Source organism: Berghia stephanieae, chromosome 4 (assembly GCF_034508935.2).
Source record: "Berghia stephanieae isolate SIO BIC M18660-M18661 chromosome 4, UCSD_Bste_1.3, whole genome shotgun sequence".
Lineage (NCBI taxonomy): Eukaryota > Metazoa > Mollusca > Gastropoda > Nudibranchia > Aeolidiidae > Berghia > Berghia stephanieae.
This window is the reverse complement of record NC_088363.1, coordinates 92349354-92372787: the sequence shown is the minus strand read 5'-3', so window position 1 is coordinate 92372787 and position 23434 is coordinate 92349354. Positions and strand designations below refer to the sequence as shown.

General features: G+C 32.5%; 1 protein-coding gene across 5 annotated transcripts in view; it reads right to left on the bottom strand.

Moving 5' to 3' along the window:
* Positions 1–2646: 2646 nt before the first annotated feature.
* Positions 2647–23434, bottom strand: part of LOC144971586 (allene oxide synthase-lipoxygenase protein-like) — a gene marked incomplete at its 3' end in the record, with an annotated part of 145744 nt that continues 124956 nt past the window's right edge. For all 5 annotated transcript variants that reach the window (XM_078912642.1, XM_078912643.1, XM_078912646.1 and 2 more), the window contains 7 exon segments: positions 2647–2820; positions 10893–10990; positions 11695–11800; positions 13065–13125; positions 20832–20924; positions 21547–21664; positions 22862–22958. In XM_078912642.1, the coding sequence (XP_078768768.1) occupies positions 2647–2820; positions 10893–10990; positions 11695–11800; positions 13065–13125; positions 20832–20924; positions 21547–21664; positions 22862–22958 (747 nt within the window).

The following is a 23434-nucleotide window of genomic DNA, read 5'->3' as shown; positions in this document are numbered from 1 at the left end:
TTAAGTTAGAATTTTAGATAGCTTTGCTGCAATGAAAGGTGGAAATGTGCTAATCTCTCTTTTGACTAAATGATAGTTTGTCACAAAAAATACCAAAATGTCTAAAATGTAATTTCAATTCTGCATTTTATTCCAGCCAAACCTTTCATAGGATCAATAACAATTTTGAAATTCTTAAAAATTTTCATATTATATCCTGTAAAATATCCTTTCCGTGTTCTGTGATTTATGGTCACATGATCTTAGCTCCATTATTATATAGATAATTATTAATCCTTACTTCACTTCCAACAACATTGAATCAAGATCTAAAAAAATATCAAATACATTAATTAGGAACAACAACCGAAAAACCGATTTCAACAACACAAGGAAACATCCAACTGCCTCAGCACCTTAACCCTCTCGTGTTCAGATTCTTTTTGGGGGAGTAGATAATGAGTTCCCTATATGGCCATGTCAATCATGTAGACATCCTTTGATGATATAAGCCTACTCTTTGATATCTGTAGTCGCCTTTTCGTTTTCTACGGTCACTCATGGCTAAACTCCGCCCAGAAACGATTTCATAGGTCCGTCCATCACCAAATTTCAAACTTTTGTTCTCGTGAGTTCATAAATTTTTTCACCGAAGAACGATTGGCTACTGAGCATCTTGACCCTTCAACGATTGGTCGTTCTGGCAGCTCACGTGTCAACAGCCGTCAACAATGAATTGAATCATCGTCGATGCAGTGGAAGACGGCCATGGAATAGTTGCGTCACATCGCCACGTTGTTGAATAAATTATCCAGGCATGGTCGATAGGTAAAAAAGCCAAATTATGTTCTAGTTACATTTGAAACAAACAAAGTATATCAATGATCTCGTCTCAATGAGATATAAAGAATGATATAAAAATCAAGAAAATCGGCCGATAAATAAAAAAGTTGCTAAAAAAAGCTAAAATAAACAAAAGCAATTTTTGAAATCAAATTTATTTGTAAAACAGTTGGTTTTCAACCGATTTTTATGAAACAAAGACCAATGTACTTCTTTTTTCAAGCTGATTTCAGCAATGTGACTTTCAAATTCCTCAGAATTATATTTTTTACTTTTAGATTTTAGCTTTTAGGCCTACTCCATAAGGTGTTATATTCCTTGCATAACAATAGCGTAATACATCGACGGGGAGAAGCGTCTTTGTTTCGGCCAGCTGGATAGATAGCCTGTGATTGGTCGAAGACTTTGAGACGCTTGATTCACAATTCTACACGAACGGACCCCGGCGGTCTATCAAAGAGGTGTAACAAATTTATTTACCGACTATTTTTCTTGGTGCTAAAATTACAAAGTAATAATTTCGCATCAGAAAAAATAACTCTGAAGTTCCTATCTCTTTATTACAATAAAATTGATACCTCGAATGACAAAATCGACCCACAAATAAGGGAGTTATAAATTATTCATAAAATTTTTTAAAGTTTACAATAATGGTCTTCAAAGTCATTTTTCATCACCAAAGTCGTAATTTTTTACCGATTTTTACCAAACAAAGTGCAATGTCAATGATTTTCACCCGCAAATAAAATAGGATTTAAATCGCAATTTCTGAAACGTATTTTCTTTTCTGTCGGCAAATTTATAAAAATCAAAGCTGAAAACACCCTGCGGCAGTGACATGGCCTGTCATTTCCTCCACAACGATTGGATTTTACTTACTGAGGCCAGTTTTGACTACCCCGCCCATGAATATTATGCCGTTGTCGGTTTTTGTCGGGTTGAATCTTAAAGAGTTAACACACATGGTGACATTCTAAAGCTAAGAACACTTGCACTAGACAGAGATTTATGGAGGCAAATTACTAACTGGATAATAGAAACAGACTGACAAACTCGAAGTGACGCACACATTGACGGCAAGCGTCCATAGAGACTGTGCAGCCATATTCAATTAATCCTTACAATTGCTACAACAATTCAAATACAACTCTGTCTGTAAGAACGTATATGATGAATGAGACTTGTTTTTCAGAATTATGCTTTTTATCAACAAGTCTGTAGTGAAAAAAAAATACGTATGCATCAACTTGACCTTTTGTTTGTATAATATACGATTTTGTGTACTTATGTCCATGCATCAATTTGATCTTTTCTTTTGTTTGTATTAACTATTAAACATATATATTTGCATAAACAGCAGGTTATTTAAAGGACCTTTGACCTTTATAACCCTTAATAATAAAGATATGATATAATATGATATCAATTGCCAGCTATACCACAATACATTATCTTCAATTTCCCTAGCCATAACTGGGTAATGTAAATGTTGCTGCTCAAAGCTCGAAGAGATAAATAACAATGTGAAATAAAATGTAAGCTTCAATTTAATTACAAAAACAGATAGAATGGACACGCCACTACGAACATTATCTCATTCATCTGTAGTGTTTCATTCATCCTGTATGTTGATAAAGGGGAAACCCGTAACGTCCATTCTATCTGTTTTCGTAATTAAATTGAAGCTTACATTCAATTTCACATTGTTATTTACAAAACATAACTGTAAGAAAAAAAAATAAATAAATAAAATTGAGTTTTATATAGCGCAATATCCACTTAATGTGCTCAAAGCGCTTTACTGTAAGCTTTTTACTAGTTTACCTTAGAAGATGGGGGTTTGCCTCTCATTAAGCTGGGATAGTTTGGGGGAAATGCATATTCCTCATACTGTGGGAAGTTGGTAGAGGCATGAGAAATACTGCAAGTGTAAATGATGCAGGTGAGGATGAGGACCCGGTCTTCAGAACACGTAATCTCTCCGTTACCAGGAACACCCTAGGGAGATGAAACCAATTAAAATAAGAAGAAAAAAAAAGTGTCAACATTTTATGTCCTCAATCAAAACCTATGTTACGTTGTAAATGATCCAAAAGTGTTGCAAATGCTGATTTTAAAAATCATTATTTTTAATTTTCATATCTTTATAGAAGACAGTGATATGAAATTTGTCACTGATTAACTATCTCTTTACCAGCCATTTTCAGGATTTTCCCCAAAACTTCGCACCCAACTAACAATAATATATTTTTATCACTCAAACATGCTCTACAACACACTGTTCATTTTCTTTAAATGTTATGATGTACAAAAGAAACTTGAATAAGAAAAATGTTGGTTGTATCGTAACGAATGTGACGATTTTCCTATAGTTGGTAAGGAGAGGGTTAATTCACAAGGAAAAAAACCTCAGTTAAATAAACATCAGGGTTTATGTTAAATCTTTGCAAATTTCCTGAAAATGTTCAAAATTTCATCCCTTGGAGCAATAAAAAATGCTGAAAATGGTGATTTGCAATAATAAAAATCAGACAAGTGCTTTACTTGGGGCAGCGTGGCTCAGTCTTTGCTTCATACCGGAAAGGTACCGAGTTCAATCACCCGCCGCTGCACAGCCTTGAGCAAGTCACCTCGCCCTAGATCACTTTGCAGCGCTCCTCTGCAACTGACGCCTGGGTTATTCCAGTCTTCCCTTGGAATAGACCCCAGAGACAAATTTCCCCTTGGGGATGAATAAAGGGAATTTGATTTTATTTTTTTTAATTTTTATTTTTACTTGCACATGTCATGTGATGTCCTTGTGTGATTGAAAATGTCAAAGTGACAAATTAAGGGGCAGACAACTGGTGTAAGATAAAAATCTACAAAGGTGTTCATGAGGCAGTGCCAGACAAAGAAGAAAGAAAATAAAAAAAATTCAGCTTTTATACAGCGCAATATATTTTACATGAGTCATTTTTACTCCCATTGTCTTACTATACATTTTATTGACTCTTTGTCTTCTATATTTTACACGAGTCATTTTTACTCCCATTGTCTTACTATACATTTTATTGACTCTTTGTCTTCTATATTTTACACGAGTCATTTTACTCCCATTGTCTTACTATACATTTTATTGACTCTTTGTCTTCTATATTTTACAAGAGTCATTTTTACTCCCATTGTCTTACTATACATTTATTGACTCTTTGTCTTCTATATTTTACATGAGTCATTTTTACTCCCATTGTCTTACTATACATTTTATGACCTTTGTCTCTATATTTTACAGAGTCATTTTACTCCATGTCTTACTATACATTTTATGACTCTTTGTCTCTATATTTTACAGAGTCATTTTACTCCATTGTCTCACTATACATTTTATTGACTCTTGTCTTCTATTTTTACACGAGTCATTTTTACTCCATTGTCTTACTATACATTTTATGACTCTTGTCTTCTATATTTTACACGAGTCATTTTACTCCATTGTCTTACTATACATTTTATTGACTCTTTGTCTTCTATTTTTACAAGAGTCATTTTTACTCCCATTGTCTTACTATACATTTATGACTCTTTGTCTTCTATATTTACAGGTCATTTTTACTCCCATTTCTTACATACATTTTATTGACTCTTTGTCTTCTATATTTTACAGAGTCATTTTACTCCCATTGTCTTACTATACATTTTATGACTCTTGTCTTCATATTTACAGAGTCATTTTACTCATTGTCTACATACATTATGTCTTTGCTTCTATATTTTACAGAGTCATTTTTACTCCATTGTCTTACTATACATTTTATGACTCTTGTCTCTAATTTTACACGAGTCATTTTACTCCCATTGTCTACAACATTTTATGACTTTTGTCTTCTAATTTTACAGAGTCATTTTTACTCCATTGTCTTACTATACATTTTATTGACTCTTGTCTTCTATATTTTAAGAGTCATTTTTACTCCCATGTCTTATAACATTTATTGACTCTTTGTCTTTATATTTACAATCATTTTTACTCCATTGTCTATAACATTTTTGACTCTTGCTTCTATATTAAGATCATTTTTACTCCATTGTCTTAATACATTTATTGACTCTTTGTCTTCTATATTACAGAGTCATTTTTACTCCCATTGTCTTAATACATTTATGACTCTTGTCTTCTATATTTTACATGAGTCTTTTTACTCCCATTGTCTTACTATACATTTTATGACCTTTGTCTTCTATTTTTACAAGTCATTTTTACTCCCATTGTCTACTATACATTTATGACTCTTTGTCTTCTATATTTTACACGAGTCATTTTTACTCCATTGTCTTACTATACATTTATGACTCTTTGTCTTCTATATTTTACAGAGTCATTTTACTCCCATTGTCTTACTATACATTTATTGACTCTTTGTCTTCTATATTTTACAAGTCATTTTTACTCCCATTGTCTTACTATACATTTTATGACTCTTTGTCTTCTATATTTTACATGAGTCATTTTTACTCCCATTGTCTTACTATACATTTTATTGACTCTTTGTCTTCTATATTTTACACGAGTCATTTTTACTCCCATTGTCTTACTATACATTTTATTGACTCTTTGTCTTCTATATTTTACACGAGTCATTTTTACTCCCATTGTCTTACTATACATTTTATGACTCTTTGTCTTCTATATTTTACAAGAGTCATTTTTACCCCATTGTCTACTATACATTTTATTGACTCTTTGTCTTCTATATTTTACATGAGTCATTTTTACTCCCATTGTCTTACTATACATTTTATTGACTCTTTGTCTTCTATATTTTACACGAGTCATTTTTACTCCCATTGTCTTACTATACATTTTATTGACTCTTTGTCTTCTATATTTTACACGAGTCATTTTTACTCCCATTGTCTCACTATACATTTTATTGACTCTTTGTCTTCTATATTTTACATGAGTCATTTTTACTCCCATTGTCTTACTATACATTTTATTGACTCTTTGTCTTCTATATTTTACAGAGTCATTTTTACTCCCATTGTCTTACTATACATTTTATGACTCTTTGTCTTCTATATTTTACACGAGTCATTTTTACTCCCATTGTCTTACTATACATTTTATTGACTCTTTGTCTTCTATATTTTACAAGAGTCATTTTTACTCCCATTGTCTTACTATACATTTTATTGACTCTTTGTCTTCTATATTTTACAAGTCATTTTTACTCCCATTGTCTTACTATACATTTATAGACTCTTTGTCTTCTATATTTTACATGAGTCATTTTTACTCCCATTGTCTCACTATACATTTTATGACTCTTTGTCTTCTATATTTTACACGAGTCATTTTTACTCCCATTTCTTACTATACATTTTATGACTCTTTGTCTTCTATATTTTACACGAGTCATTTTTACTCCCATTGTCTTACTATACATTTTATGACTCTTTGTCTTCTATATTTTACAATCATTTTTACTCCCATTGTCTACTATACATTTTATGACTCTTTTCTTCTATATTTACAGAGTCATTTTACTCCCATTGTCTTACTATACATTTTATTGACTCTTGTCTTCTATATTTTACAGAGTCATTTTATCCCATTGTCTTACTAACATTTTATGACTCTTTGTCTTCTATATTTTACAGAGTCATTTTACTCCCATTGTCTCTATACATTTTATTGACTCTTGTCTTCTATATTTTACAGAGTCATTTTACTCCCATTGTCTTACTATACATTTTATTGACTCTTGTCTTCTATATTTACAGATCATTTTTACTCCCATTGTCTACTATACATTTTATTGACTCTTTGTCTTCTATATTTTACAGAGTCATTTTTACTCCCATTGTCTCACTATACATTTTATGACTCTTTGTCTTCTATATTTACAAGTCATTTTTACTCCATTGTCTACTATACATTTTATTGACTCTTTGTCTTCTAATTTTACAGAGTCATTTTTACTCCCATTGTCTACTATACATTTTTGACTCTTTGTCTTCTATATTTTACAGAGTCATTTTTACTCCCATTGTCTTACTATACATTTTATGACTCTTTGTCTTCTATATTTTACAAGTCATTTTACTCCATTGCTACATACATTTTATTGACTCTTGTCTTCTATATTTTACAGATCATTTTTACTCCCATTGTCTTACTATACATTTTATTGACTCTTTGTTTCTATATTTACACGAGTCATTTTACTCCCATTGTCTTACTATACATTTTATGACTCTTTGTCTTCTATATTTTACAAGCATTTTTACTCCCATTGTCTCTATACATTTTATTGACTCTTTGTCTTCTATATTTTACAGATCATTTTACCCATTGTCTTACTATACATTTTATTGACTCTTTGTCTTCTATATTTTACAGATCATTTTTACTCCCATTGTCTCACTATACATTTTATTGACTCTTTGTCTTCTAATTTTTACAAGTCATTTTACTCCCATTGTCTACTATACATTTTATGACTCTTTGTCTTCTATATTTTACAGTCTTTTTACTCCATTGTCTACTATACATTTTATTGACTCTTTGTCTTCTATATTTTACACGAGTCATTTTACTCCCATTGTCTTACTATACATTTTATGACTCTTTGTCTTCTATATTTTACAGAGTCTTTTTACTCCCATTGTCACTATACATTTTATGACTCTTTGTCTTCTATATTTTACAGATCATTTTACTCCATTGTCTTACTATACATTTTATGACTCTTGTCTTCTATATTTTACAAGTCATTTTACTCCCATTGTCTACTATACATTTATACCTTTGTCTTCTAATTTACAGAGTCATTTACTCCCATGTCTTACTAACATTATTGACTTTTGCTCTATATTTTACACCAGTCATTTAGCTCCTTTCATTTCCTTTATATACTTATGACCTTGTCTTTATATTTCCGGTCATTTTACTCATGCTTACTATACATTATGACTCTTTGTCTTCTATATTTACAGAGTCATTTTTACTCCCATTGTCTACTATACATTTATGACTCTTGTCTTCTATATTTTACAGAGTCATTTTACTCCATTGTCTACTATACATTTTATTGACTCTTTGCTTCTATATTTTACAGAGTCATTTTTACTCCCATTGTCTACTATATTTTAGACTCTTTGTCTTCTATATTTTACAGAGTCATTTTTACTCCCATTGTCTTATACTTTTATTGACTCTTTGTCTTCTATATTTTACAAGTCATTTTTACTCCCATGTCTACTATACATTTTATGACTCTTTGTCTCTATATTTTACAGAGTCTTTTTACTCCCATTGTCTTACTATACATTTAGATCTTTGTCTTCTATATTTTACGAGTCATTTTTACTCCCATTGTCTTACTATACATTTTATGACTCTTTTTCTTCTATATTTTACATGTCATTATTTTACTCCCATTGTCTTACTAAACATTTTATGACTCTTTGTCTTCTATATTTCACATCATTTTACTCCCATTGTCTTACTATACATTTTATGCCTTTGTCTTCTATATTTTACAGTCATTTTTACCCCATTGTCTACTATACATTTATTGACTCTTTGTCTTCTATATTTTACAGAGTCATTTTTACTCCCATTGTCTCACTATACATTTTATGACTCTTTGTCTTCTATATTTTACATGAGTCATTTTTACTCCATTGTCTTACTATACATTTTATTGACTCTTTGTCTTCTATTTTACACGAGTCATTTTTACTCCCATTGTCTTACTATACATTTTATTGACTCTTTGTCTTCTATATTTTACAGAGTCATTTTACTCCCATTGTCTTACTATACATTTTACATTGCTTTTGTCTTCTATATTTTACAGATCATTTTTTACCTCCCATTGTCTACATACATTTTATTGACTCTTTGTCTTCTATATTTTACATGAGTCATTTTTACTCCCATTGTCTCACTATACATTTTATTGACTCTTTGTCTTCTATATTTTACATGTCATTTTTACTCCCATTGTCTTACTATACATTTTATTGACTCTTTGTCTTCTATATTTTACACGAGTCATTTTTACTCCCATTGTCTCACTATACATTTTATTGACTCTTTGTCTTCTATATTTTACAAGAGTCATTTTTACTCCCATTGTCTCACTATACATTTTATTGACTCTTTGTCTTCTATATTTTACATGAGTCATTTTTACTCCCATTGTCTCACTATACATTTTATTGACTCTTTGTCTTCTATATTTTACATGTCATTTTTACTCCCATTGTCTTACTATACATTTTATTGACTCTTTGTCTTCTATATTTTACATGAGTCATTTTTACTCCCATTGTCTCACTATACATTTTATTGACTCTTTGTCTTCTATATTTTACAAGAGTCATTTTTACTCCCATTGTCTTACTATACATTTTATTGACTCTTTGTCTTCTATATTTTACACGAGTCATTTTTACTCCCATTGTCTCACTATACATTTTATTGACTCTTTGTCTTCTATATTTTACATGAGTCATTTTTACTCCCATTGTCTTACTATACATTTTATTGACTCTTTGTCTTCTATATTTTACACGAGTCATTTTTACTCCCATTGTCTCACTATACATTTTATTGACTCTTTGTCTTCTATATTTTACATGAGTTATTTTTACTCCCATTGTCTTACTATACATTTTATTGACTCTTTGTCTTCTATATTTTACAAGTCATTTTTACTCCCATTGTCTTACTATACATTTTATTGACTCTATGTCTTCTATATTTTACATGAGTCATTTTTACTCCCATTGTCTCACTATACATTTTATTGACTCTTTGTCTTCTATATTTTACATGAGTCATTTTTACTCCCATTGTCTCACTATACATTTTATGACTCTTTGTCTTCTATATTTTACATGAGTCATTTTTACTCCCATTGTCTCACTATACATTTTATTGACTCTTTGTCTTCTATATTTTACATGTCATTTTTACTCCCATTGTCTTACTATACATTTTATGACTCTTTGTCTTCTATATTTTACACGAGTCATTTTTACTCCCATTGTCTTACTATACATTTTATTGACTCTTTGTCTTCTATATTTTACATGAGTCATTTTTACTCCCATTGTCTCACTATACATTTTATTGACTCTTTGTCTTCTATATTTTACAAGAGTCATTTTTACTCCCATTGTCTCACTATACATTTTATTGACTCTTTGTCTTCTATATTTTACATGAGTCATTTTTACTCCCATTGTCTCACTATACATTTTATTGACTCTTTGTCTTCTATATTTTACATGTCATTTTTACTCCCATTGTCTTACTATACATTTTATTGACTCTTTGTCTTCTATATTTTACACGAGTCATTTTTACTCCCATTGTCTCACTATACATTTTATTGACTCTTTGTCTTCTATATTTTACAAGAGTCATTTTTACTCCCATTGTCTCACTATACATTTTATTGACTCTTTGTCTTCTATATTTTACATGAGTCATTTTTACTCCCATTGTCTCACTATACATTTTATTGACTCTTTGTCTTCTATATTTTACATGTCATTTTTACTCCCATTGTCTTACTATACATTTTATTGACTCTTTGTCTTCTATATTTTACATGAGTCATTTTTACTCCCATTGTCTCACTATACATTTTATTGACTCTTTGTCTTCTATATTTTACAAGAGTCATTTTTACTCCCATTGTCTTACTATACATTTTATTGACTCTTTGTCTTCTATATTTTACACGAGTCATTTTTACTCCCATTGTCTCACTATACATTTTATTGACTCTTTGTCTTCTATATTTTACATGAGTCATTTTTACTCCCATTGTCTTACTATACATTTTATTGACTCTTTGTCTTCTATATTTTACACGAGTCATTTTTACTCCCATTGTCTCACTATACATTTTATTGACTCTTTGTCTTCTATATTTTACACGAGTCATTTTTACTCCCATTGTCTTACTATACATTTTATTGACTCATTTAGACACCTCGAGATTTGGGTAAAACAAAATTATGAGCATCATAATATTATTTAAAAAATTTTTTTTTTTACAAAATACCTTAATCCCAACACCTCCTGTTGAACGATTCCTCTCTTTGACCAGTTCAGCAGCAAAGCTTTGGATCTCCGTGTCACCTTTGATCAGCTCTCTCGTCGCTAATGCACGAAAAAAGGAAAATAAATAACACGGAAAAATAATCAAAAGATTTTAACAATTTCCTGAAATATGGTAGGTAACATAAATAGTTTACGAAATCCTAAAAACATGTTGAGTATTTAAAGTTTGAATAATAGCAGTAACATGGCATGGGGTGGTGACCAAGGCCTGTTCTGTGACTAAGACCAGCCTCCAAATGTGTCCCCCGGATTGAAATTTATTAAACGAATAAGGTAAAATGTAGATCAATTGATAGATTTTAAAATTAATCCTCACACTTTAGCAAAAGAAAATCAGAGGGTTTTTTTCAATGTTAATGCTAAGATACATATCATATAAAATGAAATCTATCAAATGATCTATCTATCTATTTTATCAGATTTGTTCAACATTCTGGGAGGCACATTTGGGAGCTGGTGTTAGTCACCCAAACCGTACCATTAAATTTGCATCATGCATTTTACTTCACGACTGAGGAACCATTAGTGTTATATATTAGTGTTTATATATATATATATATATATAATATATATATATATATATATATATATATATATATATATATACATATAAACACTAATATATTGTTTTTCTTTTTTACTAAACCTGAAGAACAGGTATGCAGACAATGTCTTTAGTATTTCAACCATAGCCCTACTATAGTACTCTTTTAGTATACCATGATTTCAACCCAACAACTTACGGTAATACAAGTCTACATAAGCCCTGACATATTTCTTGATGGCATTGTACAGTAACAAAGCATCGTCTCGGAAATGGTAGCATGGTAACACATTGGGATCATCAAGCTGAAAAAAAAAGACAAATAGGAATAACATTAATAATAATGATATTAATAATAATAATAATAATGATGATGATGATGATAATAATAATAACAATAATAATAATAATAATAATAATAATAATAATAATAATAATAATAATAATAATAATAATAATGATGATGATGATAATAATAACAATAATAATCACAATAATAATAATAATAATAATAATAATAATAATAATATAATAATAATAATAATAATAATAATAATAATAATAACAATAATAATAATAATAATAATAATAATAATAATAATAATAATAATAACAATAATAATAATAATAATAATAATAATAATAATAATAATAATAATAATAATAATAATAATAAAATAATAATAATAATAATAATAAATAATAATAATAATAATAATAATAACAATAATAATAATAATGAATAATAAATAATAATAATAATAATAATAATAATAATAATAATAATAATAAATAATGATATAATAATAATAATAAATATATAATAAATAATAATAATAATAAATAATAATAATAATAATAATAATAATAATAAATAATAATAATAATAATAATAATAATATAATAATAATAATAATAATAATAATAATAATAATAATAATAATAACAATAATAATAAATTATATTTCTATGGTAACTTAGGGCGATTACAACAGGCTCTACGCACTTTACATTCATATCATAAATTCTATGAAAAACAAAACAAAACCAAAAAAAAAGAACGAAAAGACATGGCAATTTGGAATGACTTACACAGCGCATTTTACACACAAAAAAGGTTAAACTCCAGTTATACAAAATACATAGATATCATTCTATTAATAAGAATGCTAAAAAACCAAGTGTACAGTATTATTGAAAAAAGGAAATATCAAGGTCTTTTATGAGTAGAAAATAAATTAACTCCTCCCCTTAAGGTAGCTTTATATGTATTGAGGAAAAGGACGTATTCTAAATCAAAAGTCTAAAGTCATAAAAAAAAACAATGTAAATTTTTGACAGTAAAGATTAAATAAAACAAGCATGCTTACTGTGTCACTGGTTATCCATACATACTTGAATATAACCTTGATTTGTATTGAATTAGATTCAGTGTGGCATGAACAAAAACAAACAAAACAAATCCAAAACTTTTTTTTTAAATAGTAGCAATCGGCGGGTGGAGAATATCAAAGTAAGGAACGACAACTCAGTAATACTTAATGTACACAAGACATTTTACTGACTTACCCCCCTTCTCTTGAGGTCTTCGGGTAACGCGCCATCGGTGTCCATTCTCCATGTGTTGAGTCTGGAAATTGGATTAGAATATTGAATATAATTATATAGATAATTGGGGACGAAGGGTTTTTCATAAATCCAAAGAATGAACCTTTTTTTTTCTTTCCTCAACCAAAATGTGACCGAATTCGTCAATCTGGTATTGCCTTGGAATGAACAAGTTGAAGACAATTGAGTTTAAATGTCAAAATAAATAGAACTATGACATTTAAGTTTTCTGAAGTAAGGAACAGAACTCACGATCCCCAATGAATCCAATAGCTTTGACTCGAATCTTAAAATTTCGATATAAAACTGAAATTTTAAGAACAATACCCCCCCCCCCATAGCATACTACCTTTTTGAGATGATTTATCACAATTTTTCAGTTTAAAAATAGATATGAACTGGTAATTCTCTCGCTTAGCTTTCAAATTTTGTAAAAATATTAATAACAACAACAACATTAATAATAATAATAATAATGATAATAATAATAATAATAATAATAATAATAAATTTATTATTATTATAATATATATATATAAGCCAAGGTCAAAAGGTGCCAATTTTTTTTCTCAAAATAAAAGTGACATAATAGTCCATTATGTTTCTATATATGTAGCAAAAACCCTGTACTTCATGAATCAAAGGCCCTTTAGATAACATTACGGTCAAACGCAGCATAATAACGTCAACAATGCCTATAGGTTGCTGGTGTCACCTGTGACCGGTGACACCAAAATGAGACAAAAAGCGCAATAACCAAATGATTTTTGTTGAGTATCAAACTTTATTTAGTAAGTTATAAACAAAAAGACACAATCAACAACAATCATAGTACAATAGTGTTACCAACTATTGGAGAAAAGGTTGCTTTTTGGTGTCATCGGTCAAAAGCAATCTAGAATGCAAATATATTATTTAATAAAAATGATTGTACATTACCAACAACAACAATATTGCATATGCTTATTACCAGCAATGTTCAGAAACTTTTGGAATAAAATGTTGGGAAATAATGTGACCAAAGCATATCGACGGTCCGATGATCAAACCTCTGAAGTAGCGTTTTCGTGAATCTGTTGATCAAAGCTCTGATGTCGACATCAGAGTTTCGCGCCCGGCGTTTTCACGGCGATCAATCATCCGATGTCACTTCCGAGGTTTGAACAACGGGTTTTGAGATAGAGGAGAGCTGCAACACGTTTCTTAATACTTTGTATTGCACGGCAATCATCATCATCATCATCATCATACGGATGAAATCATGAAAAAGGAGTTGGAATTCTTTTAGACAAATCAACATCAAAGTGCTATTTAGATCATGTTGCAATCTCAGAAAGAGTTATTTTTAGTAAAGTTGAAAGGAAACCCGTTTAATGTTAATGTTAATATTATTCAAATATACGCCCCGACATGAGACAGTGACGAAAACACAATTGAGACATTCTATCAAGATATGGAACAAGCATTAAAACAATGTAAATCTGATGAAATTCGTTTAATAATTGGTGATTTCAATGCAAAGGTTGGTAACGAGAGAGTTGAAAATATCGTTGGCCCCCGCGGACTAGGTACCATCATCATATCTTGTCGCGCCAGTGAGTCAGCCAGTCCCGGGCAGTCTGGTTGCATTCCCTCAGGTCAGCATTGGTGCAGTGAGGTCCCAGCGAGCATTCGGACAGGATGTGGTCCATGGTCTGTCTGGGGTGACCGCATGGGCATTCAGTGCCCGGTGAGATTTTCCATTTAAAGAGGTTGGTGGCGGTGTTTCCCACCTTTGCTCTAGCTCTGTTCAACGCCACCCATTCTTTTCTCTTGAGGTCTGTGCCTGCTGGGAGCTTTTCTGTTGGGGGCTGGAGGGCATCGTTTGCTGTCTTGTCCCATTCTACCCATTTGTCCATTTGACTAGGTACCAAAAATGATAGAGGGGAAAGACTTGTCGACTGGTGCAGATTGGAAAACCTTACTATTGTCAATACATGGTTTAAAAACCACGATAGAAAGAAGTGGACATGGATAAGCCCAGGTGGCCTTTATAGAAATCTGATAGACTTTATTCTGATCCAACATGGATTCAGAATTATCGTACGCAACTATTCCAAGCGCAGATTGTAATAGTGACCACAGACCTGTCAAGGCCACACTAAAAATAAAACTTAAAACAAATAAAGAAAAAGAAAGTGGAACCAAAACTGCAATTAGATCTATTGAGAATTATCCATCAAATAAAAAATGATTACAAAGAAAGCGTGAAAGAAAAAAAGTGAAAACTTGACGTCAGATATAAACATAGATGAGTACTGGAATCAAGTATCGAACTGCATCACAGAATCTGCAAGAGAAACTATTCCATCTGTGAAAAAACACGAACCAAAATATAAGTGGATGGATGACAAGATCTTGAAACAGATGAATGAAAGACGAAAACTAGAACGCAACAGCAATGAATATAAAGAAGCTAATAAGATTATAAAACGTGAGTGTATGAGAGCAAAGGAAGAATATATTGAACATGAATGTCACAGAATTGAAAGACTAAAAAAATCTAACACCGAACAATTCTACCAGCCAATACAAGATCTAAGTGGAAAACGACCAGCCGTGGCAAGAAAATACTTATCGACAACAATGTTTTTTGTTTGCTTGTTTGTTTTTGTTTGTTTAGCTTTTTCTTTTTCTTTAAAAAAAAATAAAATCAAAAGATCTTTGTTGTTGGTTGGACAGGATGGGTAGGGGTTTAAATGGTGGTATGATATCAGGATAGCATCAGGTGGACATGTCATAGTGATGACGTGATTTAATTTAATGGGGTGATTGTCATGATCGAGCTTTGTTATTTTAAATTAATAGAGATAGGGAGAACAGGTGATTGGCGTATTATCTTTTTAAATACCCAATCATTATTTCGTACATTATATTTACTAGTAAAGCATAACCGGGAGATAATAGGCTTGAAGTTCAGTCGCATCATGACTTTAGAAATTGACAATTATTTAGCAGCTGTGATATTTATGGATGCTCAAAATTATAGAGTCCAATGTCAATACAACCCTATTAACAGTAAAATGAAATATTGATTTTGGAGTTAAAAACACAATCATTCTTTCTAATCCACGAAAACAAACTATACATCATTTACATAACGTGTTTTTGATTGCTTGAAAGTACTTTTCCGTCTCCCTTGAACTCGGAAATAACATCAGAGGTTTGATCATCTTGAGACTAAAGAATAAGAGGGCGTGCTTATCTCTGAAGTTGACATCAGAGGTTAGATCAGCGGATTGGCAAAAACGCTACCTCAGAGGTTTGATCAACGGGCCATCGATATCTTATTAAGCGACATTGTGTCACTTGTGACATTAGACCGATGACACCATTACTTATGTCACAAGCAATACCAAATTGAAATTTCGACAATATGTCATTAATTTCAGTCAAACCAGTGTAATAACCTCAGGTAAATATGGAATTTAATATTTCAGAAACAAAAATAATTCAAAAATAGAAATATACATGGAAAATAGAGTATCTGAATGTGACTTGTGACATAAGACCGGTGACACCATTACTTATACTTATATATTATATATACTGCAGTTGCTAGTCATTGTTATTGCTAGATAGCTAGAATAGTTGTCCTTGATATATATATATATATATATATATATATATATATATATATAATATATATATATATCAAGGACAACTATTCTAGCTATCTAGCAATAGCAATGACTAGCAACTGCAGTATGTAGTATATAGGAGACCATAGGCCTAGGCCTAGATAGTATTTTAGTAGAAAGGACTATTCAAGTTGTGCAGTTGACGTGACGACCAAGGACCCTCTAGACTTATACACTGGACTAACACAATAAAGTCAATATTTATCAGTTAACCATATAGAAAAAAAATATATAAATATAAAGTTAAAGCCACAGGCCATAATAAAATAAGAAACAGTAAATCAGAATCAGGATGTCGGAGTCTGATCACCATATCTGTGCGACTCGACAGAGCAAGCACGACAATAATTATCGTCTGCAGGAACTACAGCCAGATGCTAATTCTAAACATTTCTTAAATAATTATTATTACGCAATTATTATTGGTACTAACCACTTTTCAAAGATTCTGGTTCGATAAATTAGCCATAGTTATTAAAAGGAATTGTAAGCAGATTCGTACTAAATTCGTACTTTCAACTTTGAAAAGGAAGTGTCTAGAGACCAAGATCCTAGCCAAAATCAGCCAATTTGGCTAGGGAGACCAAGATTTTGGTCTCGATTTTGTAGCAATGAGCCCAAATTCGCGACAAAATATGGGACGAAGCCGTTTCGTGTATGCCATTTAAAAAATTAATTACGACGCTATTTATTCATGAATATGACTGACACAGTTAGAAAAGAAGTCATTTTAGATTATGTCAAGCGACAAAACTCGTGCGATAACCAGAAGACCGTTAAAATAAGATTTTTATTCTTTGGAGTACAATATTTCTAAAACTACCGGGCGTGGAGGTTTTGTCGCTGACAAGGTAATATATGAACATTTCTTCTTTTTAGTTGTAAGATTTCATATGAATATGACAAGTACTTTTCCCGTATTTTACAAAACACCATCCTAATTTGCACTTCATTTGTAAAAGACAGGAGGCCACATTGCCCCCCGACAGCCCGACTCACAATAGGTATGAGTTCAAAACGATTTGGCACCAAACTGAGCGGGTGGTGGCAAAGCGCTTTCTGATTGGTTGACCTCGTTTTAAAGTTCATGACTAGTCAAAATGTCTCCCTGACAGAGGGATGTTTATCGTCTGCCATTGTGTTTGGGTTCAATAAACAGCTGATAATTTGACTGTTTAATTTGAATGAATTTAAGAAATTATGATGTTAAAAGTTTTCGATTGCAATATGATCTACAATCTCAGCATGGCTGTAATTATTGTGTTCCAAGTCACGTTCCACCAGTAACCTTTGTCCCCTTGTCCAATTTCTTTTTTCCTTCTATATTTCTTTCGTTTATGTACGCAATACCCCCCCCCCCCCCCCTTCTCTCTCTGTGTGTGTGTGTGTGTGTGTGTGTGTGAATTATATACCATCCAGCTCTAAAATTTTCATCATATTCTATAGATAGAATGCGCTTGGCCAAGGAGTTCACAACATTGCCATCCGGAAGTACAACGGACCAACACACAAACTCTGTGTAACCATGAACTTTTATAGTCTGGTTAATACAGTTTAGTGAGAACAACTCACAAACGCGGATGGCAAAAACAATAACAAAGGCCTGAGTGAAGTCATCTGCATACTATCTATATCAAATTTGCCATAAAATTGCCAAGTTTCAATCTCTTAATCCACTTATTACGCGAGATAAAGTCGATAAAGTGCCGAAAAAGCGTCCCATATTTTCGCGTTTTTTTCCTCTTTGCGGGTCATCCAAATAAATGACACCTTTGAAACTGAACAACTTGTTTATTTATGAATGGAATTTCAAAATTCAAAAACTTTTTTACTCAGTGGAGATAGGGCTTTGATTTTAGACAAAAAAATTACATCAAAAAGAGAAAAAAACATTTTCTATAGTCATTGCCAGATTTTGGCGAGGGAGACCAAGATTTTGGTTTCCCGGCGTAAAACTATTTTCGTTTATTGAACTGTTTCTTTAAGTTGCAGAGGCGAGTTTTTTATTCTATTTATTTATTGCTTGCCTGTTTGTTTTTGTTGCTGTTTTTGCTTTTATTATTTATTTTAGTGGGGGGGGGGGGGGGGGTTAGCTCTTTATCATCACGCCAAAAAATGTCAGAAAAGAGATTGCACAAAATTTTATTTTAATTTTTTTTTTAAAACCAATACTATAAGATTTTTGCTAGGTCAACGGTGTATTTATTTATAGAACTGTTCCTTCATGTTGTGGATTGTTTTGTTTTGGTTTTTCTTTATGTTTAAAATTCTATTTATGTCTTTTATATATATATATATATTGGTTTGTTTGTTTTTAGGTTTTATAGCTAACATTATTATCATACCCCTACCTTCCCCCCCCCCCCCCAGACTTCTAGGTCCTGTATTCTCTTTGGTTCGTTCAGGTCTAAGGGCGTCCGGATGGCTTGAGAATGCTTTAGATGCAGTGACATCTATATATATATATATATATATATATATATATATATATATATATATATATATATATTATTATGAAGTCCTAGTTTTAGATGACATCCGGACGGCTCCGGACGGGGTAGGGCAGGGTCAGTGTCATTTAATATTAGATAATAGTGACTGCGGAGCTCTGTTCTAGGGGTGGAGTAACTGATGACGGGGGGGGGGGGGGGGGGGGGGGGGGGGTGAACCCACAAACGACCAAGGTATTTGGCGCAGGGGAGACCGTGATACGAGATCAAAGAGAAAAAGCCGCCGCATTTGGATGGTGTTTTAAAACTATCCTATTTTCTTCCTTTTTACCGACACTGATATGACCTAACTTATGTGTTGCAAGCGCCGTAAAACCCTTTACAAACAAAGGCTTTGTATTCGTCGTTGTACGCAACAGCAAGCACCCCCCCCCCCCCACCCCCCCTCCCCAGAAAAGTAACCGGATTTTTTTGGAACTACATAAGAGAAAATTGAAGAACAAAAAAAGATAATGAAAATTCAAATACTTTTTGTTTTGGGCGACTGATAACTCTCTCTCTCTCTCTCTCTCTCTCTCTCTCTCTCTCTCTCTCTCTCTCTCTCTCTCTCTCTCTCTCTCTCTCTCTCTCTCTATCTCTTTCTCTAAACCCCCCCCCAAAAAAAAAAACAAAAAACAAAAACAAAGCAAAAAAAACCCCAAAAAAAAACCCAATAAACAAAAAAACAACAACGAAAACTGCCCTCCTCAACATGATAATAGTCCAAAAACAGTTCTATTGGTTTTGAGTCGGAAGATCAAAATCGTGTCTTCCTAGCAAAAATCTAAAAATACTATTGTTAAAAAATAAAAGTTAAATATGTGTGGGCGACCGGCAGATAACTTGCGATCTCTTCTCTGACATATTTTTCGTGTGGGTGGGGCGGGCGTGATTATTACCTAAAAAATACCTCCCCCCCCCCCCCCCCCCCCAAAAAAAAATAAAAAGAACCGATGGCAAGCAATGATTTAATAGAAGAAACAACTCGCCTCTTTAACATAAAGAAACATAAACGAAAATACAGTTTTACGCCGGGGGTCAAAATCTTGGTCTCCCTAGCCAAAATCGACCAATTTGGCTCCGGAGACCAAGATTTTGGTCTCTCTGGCCTCTACCTCAATCACTCAGTTTGTAAGTGGGCGTAATAAAAAATAGTCATACTTTCCTGTAAAATTGTTGAGAGTTCACTACTTTTGTATATTTTCATATCATTCAAGACATAAGAAATATTATTTAAAACACTTATGGTCGTTAATTAACCAATTTCTTATAAAGTACCGACATTATAAGAACAGAATCACTTATTGCGCATTCAAGGAAATTGTACCAAGGCAGAAAAGTGGTAGTTTTGCTTGAAATCGTTATCCAACCAATGGCCCCCACTAGCGGGGCCTGAAGATTCCACATGTCAATCCTTTCCAGAATATTAGTCCTTGATATATATATTATATATATATATATATATATATATATATATATATATATATATATATATATTATATATATATATATGTATACTTTTAATTTTTAAAATAACTATAATTATAGAGCAAACTTACCCCTTTGTTATGACAGAAAATAATCCTCTACATCCAAAGTTCATGGTTTTGTCCACCCATCCTCCCTCTGCTACCAGTAACTCCAAACCTCGACTGGAATGAAAAGGAATTATTACTTGTCTTGGTATAGATTGAATGTGGAGGAGTAAGAATAAGTGAGAGGAAAAGCAGAAAGACTTCCGTCTTTATGTATTGAGGAGAGAGGAGGCGGGGGAGGAGGATAAGGAAAAGGAGGAGGAGATGGGAGGAGGAGAAAAGGGGTAGGGAGTAAGAGGTAGAAGAAGAAGAAGAAGAAGAAGAAGAAGAAGAAGAAGAAGAAGAAGAAGAAGAAGAAGATGATGATTGATGATGATGATGATGATGATGATGATGATGATGGTGGTGGTGATGATGATGATGATGATGATGATGATGATGATGATGATGATGATGATATGATAATGATGATGATATGATAATGATGATGATGATGATGACGATGATATTGATGATGATGATGATGATGATGATGATGATGATGATGATGATGATGATGATGATGATGATGATGAAGAGGAGGAGGAGGAGGAGGAGGAGGAGTTCAAGAACAAAGAAGCGAAAAGATGGAGAAAAATGGATGAGGAGTTAGGGGTCGAGAAGAAACTGGAAGAAGAGCGGGAGGGGGGGGGGGGTGGAGTCAAGAACAAAAAGGTAAAAGAGCCCCAATATGACCAACCTATTAATGGCTATTAGATAGAGGAAATGTGGCGCCAAAAGCTTGAACACAGGGTGGGACTGGGAAAGGTTTCGATGGGTGGCTATCGTCACCCCCTCCATTAACAAGTGGGTCAATCCTAGACAAGGAACAGCAAGGGAAAAAAGGTCATTTACAGTTTTTTTAAAAGAAAGAAAACAAAAAAACAAAAAAAAAAAAAAAAACAACAACAACAAAAGAAAAAAAAATAATAATAACAATTATTATTATTATTATTATTATTATTATTATTATTATTATTATTATTATTATTATTATTATTATTATTATTATTATCATCATAGCTTGTCGCTCCAACACCGAACCCACTCCACAGCATAATCTGTGGAGCAGACTCTTAGGTCATGGTCAGTGCAGCTGGGCCCATCCTGGTGTTCTCTAAGGATGTGCTCCATCGTCTGCTCTGGGAATATACATGTACACAAGCTGGTCTCAGCCAGCCCCCAATGTTTCATGCTTCCAGCTGTTCTCCCAATTTTTGCCCGTGCTCTGTTCAGTGTTACCTATTCATTCCTGGGGAGCTCAGTTCCGAAGGGCAGTTCTTCTCTCAGATTTTAACGGCTTCATTTGCATGATTGTCCCACTCCCTCATAATAATTAAGTTTATATGTATAGCGCCCAATCTCGTTGACAAAACAGCTCTTGGCGCACAAAATTGTAAAACATCAATATAAACATTTTTATACACACACCCGTTTATACAAACACACACACACGCACCACATACCCTCACAACGACACACACACACACACGCACACACACCACATACCCTCACAGCGACACACACTCACACACACGCACCAAAAACGTGCATATTCATACAGAGACAAAAAATAGCTGTTGACATGAATTATTGAATAAAATCATATCAGGACATTTAACAATAATGGCAGATGAAGGGAGATTATATTAGGTCATGAGAATTCTGATGAAACAAGTATATCTTACAAAAATAGGATGTTTTATTTAGTCTAGTGAGCTTCTCATAAGGTAATAATAATATACAGTAGTTAGAATAATGATATGATGATTCGTTAAACTCTTGTTGAAATTTTCAAAGTTTTCCTCCAGACTCCATTTCAAACCCAAACACAAATTTTAAAAGTTATTCCAAACTCCGGGGTGACCGCCAAAAATAAGATAGTACTAGTGTAATTGTAATCATGAACTTTTATAGTCTGGATAATACAGTTTAATGAGAATTATTCATAAACGCGGATGGAAAAAAAAACAATAACAAAGACCTGAGTGAGGTCAACTTCATTCTATCTATACCTAAATGTGTGAGGGCTTGGTGGTAGGCAGCGTCTGCGTTGTTGTACCACATCTTGACGTAGGCCCACATCAGGGACGGATCCAAAGGAGTAAAGATCTGAGGGAATAATGAACAATGTTAAAGGTTGATGAGTTGAAATGTGAAAGTTGAAAGGTTGCGTGAATTCATGGACGGACGGATAGATGGATGGATGGATGGATGGATGGATGGACGGATGGATGGACGAATGGATGGATGGATGAACGGGTTAACGGATGGCTACATGGATAAGTGGATCAACGGGTGGGTGAATAGATTATGGATTAGTTAATTGATTAACGCATGATTGATTAAATAATGAGTGAGCAGATGGATGATTGGATGGGTGAATGGATGGGTAAATGGATTAATGACAGAATCAGTAATTAGAATTCGTTATTCATTGACCGCCTGCTTATACTAGCATCCCAAAAATTGACACTCTAAAAACGGTGCTATGAATTTCACCCATAACATCGTAACTAGAATATAACGAATTCGATTGCCACCAAATCAGTGCTTGGCTATTGAGTGGAAGCTTGTCTTTTCTTCAC